The sequence below is a fragment of the Nestor notabilis genome, unplaced genomic scaffold (assembly GCF_000696875.1).
Source record: "Nestor notabilis isolate BGI_N333 unplaced genomic scaffold, ASM69687v1 scaffold200, whole genome shotgun sequence".
In the NCBI taxonomy this organism is placed as follows: Eukaryota; Metazoa; Chordata; class Aves; order Psittaciformes; family Psittacidae; genus Nestor; species Nestor notabilis.
The window spans coordinates 44,645-53,704 of NW_009912214.1; the positions used below are offsets into that span (position 1 = coordinate 44,645).

General features: G+C 39.5%; 1 protein-coding gene across 1 annotated transcript in view; it reads right to left on the reverse strand.

The window, feature by feature from the left end:
• CUBN (cubilin (intrinsic factor-cobalamin receptor)) overlaps window positions 1-9,060 on the reverse strand; it is a 141,955-nt gene that overhangs the window by 39,479 nt on the left and 93,416 nt on the right. Inside the window, 8 exon segments of the mRNA XM_010018236.1 lie at window positions 1,106-1,312; window positions 2,167-2,338; window positions 3,559-3,740; window positions 5,156-5,296; window positions 5,586-5,795; window positions 6,747-6,925; window positions 7,556-7,730; window positions 9,010-9,060. The exon segment at window positions 9,010-9,060 is cut by the window's right edge and continues 16 nt beyond it. Coding sequence (XP_010016538.1) covers window positions 1,106-1,312; window positions 2,167-2,338; window positions 3,559-3,740; window positions 5,156-5,296; window positions 5,586-5,795; window positions 6,747-6,925; window positions 7,556-7,730; window positions 9,010-9,060 — 1,317 coding nt within the window.

Here is a 9,060-nt window from a genome sequence, read left to right on the forward strand (position 1 = left end):
TGTAGACCAAAAGACACCTATATGTTTATCTCTTTCTTTTGGCTGTATTGCCTGGAGGTCTGAGGTTCACAGTAAAGTGAGAGTAGTGGGAACTGAAGAGTAATATACCAGATATATTTTATTATTTCTTTATCTGAGTTCTCTTTCCATCATTTCCCAGCTCCAGCACATATGTGGCAAGGAACTGATAGGTTATGCAGTCATGCATGATTTGGCTCTACACAGGACAAACCAATGCTATACAACCGAGAGCTCTCGTTCAATGAATGCAAAGAAAGATGTAACAGATTCCTGCTCTTAACTCCCCCACCACCTTTCAGAAACAATTTCCTGGTAAATTAGAACTTCTTCTCTCTGGGACTCACAGGTACAGCCTCTCAGCGAAGACAACAGCTGGAGCTTTCATACTACACTTGGCATTAGCTGAGTGACTTTCATCTGACATTTCCAGTTGCTTGTTCCTGCGGATAGCTAAACATGCTCAAATATGCAGAGATATTACTGGTGCATTAATCCTGTGATTGTTTTCCTTTTAAATGCTTTAGTCTGTATTTTGTGATGCAGTCTTATGGGAAATACAGATCTGCTTTTGAAGAATCATATTATAGAGTACAAAAATGAGGTATGAAGTGAGTATGCAGCCCAGAGACTATGAATAATTTAATTATTCTTTACACCACTCCTGCTGTCTCTGGAGATATTTCGGGAGCAGGAAGAGAATGTGCTGTGGACCATATAAATTGTTTGATGACCCCAACTTCTGACTGCATCTTTCAATGGAGATGAAGTGAAATTCATGTTGTCCCTTGTAAAGAGAGAATCAGGTGTGTACTACAACCACTAAAATAATTTATCCCCCTAAGATAATTATCCAGTTTTCCATTTTCTCCCTTGAAAGAAAGGGTGACCAAATCCATGCATCTAGTACTGAAATCCCACTCCTGGTCTAGGAGGCAACGTGGAAAGAATGCATGCGAACACTCTCTCAAATGAACAGATCCTACAACAATCACTCTCTGCAAATATATATGAATAAGATTTGGCACAGAGTTGCACACCCCGAATCTTGATGGGTTTTATCTATTCTCCTGCTAAATGTACAAACCTATTCGTAACTCCAGGTAGTCGTACTGGCAGTCCTGGTGATGTTCCAAGTGAAAATCCTCAAAATACACATATATGGATGAATTATAGTGGGAAGGGTTTTCAATGGTCCATTCACAGTTCAGTTTACTTGTGTAATTTTTGACGCCATCGTAACCAGGAGAAGAGAAATTCCCACCTGCATATCCCATCAGGGTTCCACCACAAACTGCAGAGATAAAATAGAATTTACTTAGAACTAGTTATAATTCTTGTATGAGGAGAAATCTTGCCCCTGTTTATTCAGATATGCTCATGTCAGCAAGTGAATGTGCTGATTAGATCAAAACTTTTTCTATTTTCTTCCTTTCTTTATATGATTTATTGCTGTGTACAGAAGAATTCTTGCCTGCCGTCCTGGAATTTATTGACAAGTTTTTAAAGACTTGTAAATCAAAGAGCAACAATTACATATGGTACCCAATAAAATATTTCAGCAGCACCATCAATACAACAAGTATGTTTAACATTTTGATAAAAATCCCGCTGAAGCTCCAGTTCAGTATTGTCGCTACCCATTACCTAATTCTCGACTCAAGAGAAGATTCTTCTGGAACATACCCTCCAGCAAAGTGCACTCATGCTATAGTAGGATGGTCTAGGGGGAGTTGGAAAACTCATTCTACATTAGGATGCTTGGGGAGGAATTGGAAAATCAAGTTAAAAGGCTGTAGTAGTAAGGCTCTACCAGCTGCTTCCTCTCTGGAGGCTGAGCTTGCAAAAGTAGGTTAGATGCACTCTTTCACAAGCTACAGTAAGTTAATTACCCTCCTGAGTAATATGGAAGCACTTGAATTATTCAATTTGTCTATGGCACTATGCTTTTTGGATCTTTTAACAGAATAAGGCCACTTTATTACTCAAGACCAAGTACAAAACAATATTTCAGTAATAGATGTAAGAGAGGAAAAAGCATATCAGAGATTTTTTTATCTGTTTAGGTCATTTTTTGACAAGTACCAGTACATTAGCTGCGAAATGACTCACCAAAGATCAATTACTTAATTCTAAAACATACACTACCTGCATCCTCAGTAGATGTGTAAGAGACACTGAAACCTCTGGTTGCATGGGACATATCTGTCACCAAAATGACTTTCATTGTGTTTCCTGAGGATTTCACCTCAGTGCCTGGATTTACTTCTCCACACAACTTGGCAAGCCGGGGAGAGTTCCGTCTGAGGCCATTGTAAACCTGTTGGGTGAAAAAAAACTCTTATGAGATCAAAATACAGTCTTACAAGCATCTCTTGTAACATTTAACAGTGCTTCACATCTCTAATACAAGGTTCATTGACATCCCTCACAGCAGGTTAGTTCCCAAATCTACCCAAAACCTTGGAACAAAATTCCATTGCCTTGAGTGGATGAGGGTTTTAAGTAAAACTTAAAAAATACCTTGCTTACTTTGGTGAAACTGAACACATTCCCTCTCTATTTTTCTTCTTGGGGGGGAGGGGGGAAGAGAAAAAAATAAATGTTTTATTAGGAAAAAACAGTGTATTTTAGCTCAATATTTCTATTTTCAAGCACTTAATAATACCAGCTACTGATCATATTCATTCCGTTTCAGATGATCATCTTCATATTCTTGTTAAAGCCAACATCAACTTTATAAAAAACTCCTCCAGCATACTGAGTGCTGGTGGGCATTTTTGATTAATTCAAGCATTTCACTCTTTGATGGTCCATAGGTATTTTTCTCAGTTTCTTTCATACAGCTTTTAGCCTAGGAGTTAATTTCCTTCTTTCTACTATGATCTCAGCAGTGCCAGCTAGGCAGAAATGATGTTTCCCACTAAGATTTGGAATATGTTAAAGTATTGAAGGCACAAAAGCTGGCAGGATAAATGTTCCTTTAAGAGATCATTACTTCATTAGTCAATGAAAAGCCAGCTCTGCATGGTCTGTCTAAAGCATCTGTGAAGGAAAACAAGGCAAACATCATGTATGAATCTCAAGGGAGAGCTACTTCACCCCGTCATACATGTGCATGGCCTAGCTTTTGATCATGCTAAAGCTAATTCCCGTGTTTGCACTACTAATCTGAACAAATGGGAAACTTAACTGCATCTCCCATTCCTCAGTTTCACAGAGGAATTGTATTTTTGAGGCTTTTGTACATTTGACCAGGTCCAGTTCTGTGTACCAGGTTTGATTTCTTTTTTTCACTAAATAACCAGAAATCTAAAATAACCATGACAAAGTAAATCATACCTATCTTTCTGGAAATAAGGGGTGATAAAGAGGTAGAATTTTCCACCTGTTTTCCCCACCTGTTTTCCCCAAATTAGATAATAATTTGTCTTAAAGCCACACATAGACCTGTAAATGACATTTTGGCTCTATTACATCCATTAAAGCTCCATAAATGGATTAGGAAGAGCATTTTCTGCCTTCATGCTCAATACTCACAGCCACGTAATCTGATGAGCACCTCCAGTGTTCTTCAGTTTTCATGTCATTAAAGGTTAGACTCACACGTCGGCCTTCTTCCACCGTGATCCTCCATTCACACACTCGATTATGTGGGTATAAGTTGGGATAGTTGGGTGAAGTAAATGTTCCAACAGGGGCAGTAAAATCCCCACCACATTCTGAAAAACGCAAATATTGAGACACTTAGAGTGAAGCATTGTTTATAAAGCTGTAGCAAAAAAACCCACAACACATTAATGATACAAGAAAAAGAGATGCTGAGAGGTTGATCTGATAAGCCCATCCTATCCATGTTTGCCTGAACAGCTAAGCTCCTGCCAGTCTTTATCACTCAACCATAAATTGACCTTGGGAATAGAGTGCACTTTTCTTTTTTCTGAGACTAATGTCATAATTTTAGCAGCCCACGTTTGGTTTCCTTTTAAAATGAAGATGTAGTTTGATGGAGTTCAGTGGGAAATTTAGTCTTTTTCCTCACCCTTACAGACTACTGCAAAATAGTCTGATATGTGTATCCATCTGCATTAACTTTTTGGTAATACAGTTTCTCTTCCATGCTTGTGTAACAGCATCCTGAGAGTGGAATAACATTCTTTTGGCATTTGTTTTCCCCATCTGTTATTTTATTGCAGAAGCAAAAATCAAGAACAAGGAAACTTCAGCTGAGCTTTTAAATGAGCTGGAGGGAGTTAAGAGGGGTTAGAGGAGATTATTGAAGACCATCACTGCAATGAATTTCTTTAAAAGTACCTAATTTTGGTAGGACAAGCACTGCATGGACACTAAAGAATGTGAGAGAGAAGCGTGAAGCAAGAGTAAGTCTATGTCCTCAGTCCTGATCAGAACAGCTCTTCAAAGTCATTGTGCTGAGGACAAGAAGTGATAGGCCCAAACTGAAACACATGAAATTCCATCTGAACATTATGAAAAAACTTTTTACTGTGAGAGTGGTTGTTGAACACTGAAATAGATTGTCCAGAGAAGTTTTGGAGTCTCTGTCCATGGAGACATTCAAAACTCAACTTGCCACAGTTCTGGGACACTTCCCTACCTGACCCTGCTTGAACAGGGGGCTTGGACTACGTCATCTCCAGGTGTCCCTTCCAACCTCAGTGGCCCTGCAGTTCTGCAATTCTGCTTAAAATCTATTGGTTAAACCTATTGTTTTTAGGGGGATTTAAGAATACCACTCACCTCAGAGGGACAGAATATCATAAAGGAAACCCACAGCATTTCTTTACTGTCCTCCTCATGAAGAAGGATGTGGGGAGGGTATATTAGGACATCCCTGGACTGATTGCTGGAGAGAAAAGATGTGGAAGGGTATGCTTCTTTGTGTGAGACCTACCACTGATGGCAACATCCATTGTAGCAGGAGGCTGCTTGCTTCTCAGCATTTCAGCTCAGCTAAGTAGTGATCAGAGAGTTTTATTCATACTTATCCCAGGGTTTAAATTTAAGGGCAAATGCCACTCCAAGAAAATGTGATCTACAATATATGCTATATTAGTGCAATTGTGGTCTGTGGTGTATGTTGCTTCCTGAAAGTAACTTGCAACCTTACAAATCCAACCTTCAGTACTGGAATCGAAGCGCAGTCTAAACCCTCGGGCATTGACTGATCCATCAGTGACAAACTTGATATAAGCAAAAGTGTCAGAGGTGTCCACAGCATCAGGAAGAGTATTACCACAGTACCTGCCCAACAAATTTCCTGCAAAAATCACATACAGAAAAACAATTTTATATTAATACATTATATTTATATTGAGGGATCACTTCTATATTAAACCAGACAGGCAGGAGTAAAATCAAGTTATTGCTAGGAAGTAGAATGGGTTTGTTTGCCTTACTTTTCTTCAGCAAGCAAGGCAGACAGAAGCAAATACTGTACATTGGAAAAGCTTACTTTGTACTCAAAGGGAAACGCTTTCAGGAACCTCTGGTGAGGTTTTGCAGTAGTACTAGGGAAGGGAAGACAAACACCAAAATAAAACTCTGACCAGAAGCGTTGTATTCTCGGATCTCCACAAAGTCATTTGTGCAGTTGGAAGAGTTTTGAATATCTAGGTCTTCTAGTCTGATGGTAAGATAGTGACCCCTGGGACCCTGCAGAAACCATTCACACAGCAGGTTGTCTTGATAATGAAGCTCAGGATACCCCATGCTTTCAATGATGCCAGTTTGTCCTATCACTGTCCCGCCACAGGGAGCTGCAAAAGGAAGAACCTTGTTTGGTTGACTGAAGGACCTCAGAGAGATGACTTTTCTCCTAAACAAGACATAAAGCTGAGGCACTTGGCACAGGACTTGTTCTCTACCTACGGTAACAAGCCAGGAACTGTCTTCCAATTAAAAGTCTTCTACATTCTCCTTCTAATTCAACCAGTCCTAGTTCAGACTTTTTTCCCCACACACCCCCTACCATTGCAAACATCCCTTCCTCTCCGTCGTATCTATCATTAATTTGAAAAAAGATTTCAAGGTCTATATCTAATCTCTACCCATGTCCATATTCACCATAAAATCTTGGAAAGATGTATCAGATAATTACAAAGAAATTTAGTTTACTAAAGGTGGATCTAAATCTTTCATGACTGACAAAAGTTGACTACTGTTTTGAATCTCTAGCTATGGTTCAGACACCCCTTTCCTGTAGCCCCTTCCTGTTCACATTCCACTCCTTGTGGTGCTTGGTAAGTGATCACTGCACAATTCAGGAAGCAGCTATTTTTAATTTTCTCTCTGAAAACTCATTTCTCTGTGGTACCTGCAAATAGAAATTCACAATACCAAGGCTTACAGCAAATAATATTCCCATGTGGAATTTAATGGATTTTACAATGTATTCTGTGTGTCTACTAGTTATGGCAGTAACAGTTGTGTTCATGCTGTCCGCTCTTCTGAGTGATTCGTGATTTCTTCCAGGATGACTGGCATACAGCTGAGAACTATGAGCACTTTCCTGTTTCCATTTCTCTAATTTTCACCTCTTCCTAGGTGCAGAATATGCTAATGTTAACTCATATGATGATTCTGATGCCTTAGCTCTAACACTAACTGTAAGAGGCATGTATCCACCTTATAGGCATGGTATTGCAAAAGCCTAACACTTGAGACCAAAATCTTCTCTAGAATCAGAAATTGATAAATGCAAGCATTACCAATGATGTATTTGGCATTGAATCCCACGTGTGTGGCGCTGCTGTCAGACCTGAACCTCAGGTACATAACAGCTCCTGAGGATCTCTGTGAGCCTGGCATCAAATCTCCACAGAGCTTGGCAATGATGGGTGCAGTGGAGTCAGCGCCGTTACGTAGCTCTAGGTAGCTGGAAGTGCAGCTAGAAGAGGAGAGATTTTTTGGGTCAATATATGGTGGTAATGGTTTGAAATCATTTCAGTATGTGCACGAAGTCATGATGCTGTAGTGATTTAGATCAGTTTCCATGCAGTGTGACCAGGACAAAATCAACAAGTTCATAATCTGTGATAGTTATGTAATATTTGAATCAAAAGAAGTGCTAGAAACATGGAGAAAGATTGATCCCAAGCCCAGTCTATGATCAGATCAGACCTGACAGAAGCAAGTCCTGTGGAGGGGTATAAACAGCACTGTTAAAATAGTTGTGACCATTATTAACATACTGGCTTTAGCAGCATTCAGATTCAGCAGATGTTCCTTATTAAGTCTCATTGATGACTATTGAATTAAGGAACAAATATAAAACAGACGAAGGGAATTAAAATCCAAATATAGGGTCTGACTTAGGTAGGCATAGAAAGACACAAAATATCTGCAAATTCCTAAGAATGTATGCCAGTGGCCTGATAGCTTCAGTGATCTCTCTCAATAATTTCCTAAACACTTTTAATTGTAAATCTGGAAATGCACTCCGGGAGGAATTAGAGAAAGTGAAAGGGAAATAACAGAGTCTCTGAAGAAACACAGGCAAAATAATGTGGATGTATACTTTGGTGAAGGTTCAATGTAAAACTGATCTTCAAACTGCAGCTCTACTGCATATCCATTAGGAGCAGTTATGGTCCAGACACAGTCAGCATGTGGAGGATAATTGCTCGGATAGTTGGGGGAAGATGTATATCCACTGGGGTTGAAATCATTGATATAAATATTCCCTCCACAAGCTGGGAAAGAAAAGATCACCAAGAAAAAAACCACATGTTAAGAAAATGTGTGAGGCATCAAGAATATGAATTATCACTATATTCCAACACAGTTTCTTTCTGGTGTCATATACCAAAACCAAATGCATTTGACTGCTTACTATAGGAAAACATTTTAATACTGTAGAACGCTCTATTCCTGTGCTCCAGCTTACGTAGCCCTCCTCATTTCCAAATGTTCAGGGCCCCAAATTCAACTGCTATTAGTTCCTCCTTGGATTGCTTCTAAACCAAGCAGGAAATACATTTCTTGCCTTGTTCCTACACCAATTCCCAAAAGCTAGAAAGCCTGCAAGTCAAACACATCAATACTTCTGTGAATCATTCCCCACTTCCGCTTTCCAAAACCTGAAGTCTCTGAGACAATAATGAATGCATGAGGAATGCCAGTCAGAGCAAATATGAGGATTTGTTCAGGTCCTTTATCCCACAGAAGTATCTTTATTTTGACCAGAACCTTTCTGTCAAAACCCCCCACTATGTTCTAGCAGTATTGGTTTAACACAGGGTTTTAGCCAAGTTTCATAAATCAAAGTGGTAGACACTATTGTACAGCTTCATCTATTCTCTTCATGAATCCATGACAGTAATGCTAGGAATGGTTCTTTGTGGGAAAAGTTGGCAGAAAACAAGCACTTAAGAATCTGAGCAGGTTGACAGGTGGCCTCAGCTGTGTTTAGCTACACTGTTTAACAGCAGGCCTCCTGGTGTCCCAGGCAGCATATGTCATGAGTATAGTGGAATAACTGCGAATGCAGACTGATTTACTCCTGGAACCTGAGTCTCCATCTTCTTCATTCTTTCAAAAAATGTCAGCTCTGGCAGGGAATGTTATTTTCTCAGCTGAGAGTAAAACTTGTGAGAAGTGTTGCCACCTTTCTAGACGCACCAGCCTCCATCATTCCTGGCATCACGTAGCACTGTGTATTCTATGTTCAAAATAATGTTCTTGTTGCCAGGTATGTGTTTTGGTTTGTTTTTCCTTCTCGTATGAATTTTGAACATCTCTTCCTAACTATAGTTGCTACTTCCCTGCTAAAGGGTTTCCCATAAGTTTTGGGTTTTTTTAACTTTAATATCTCCAGGTCACCTGGAGCTATCTCTGTTTAGAAGGAAACAGGATAATCTTGCGGACATCTGATTTTACCAGGGTTGAGACTTATAACAAGAACCTTCTTTAAGAGGACAAGCTCCAAGTTGTATCTATCAAGCAGCAGAATTTTTTATTTCATAGACTTACCTAGACTTTTAGCCTCATATTTCAGTTTGAATCCTTGACCCTCATTCCTGC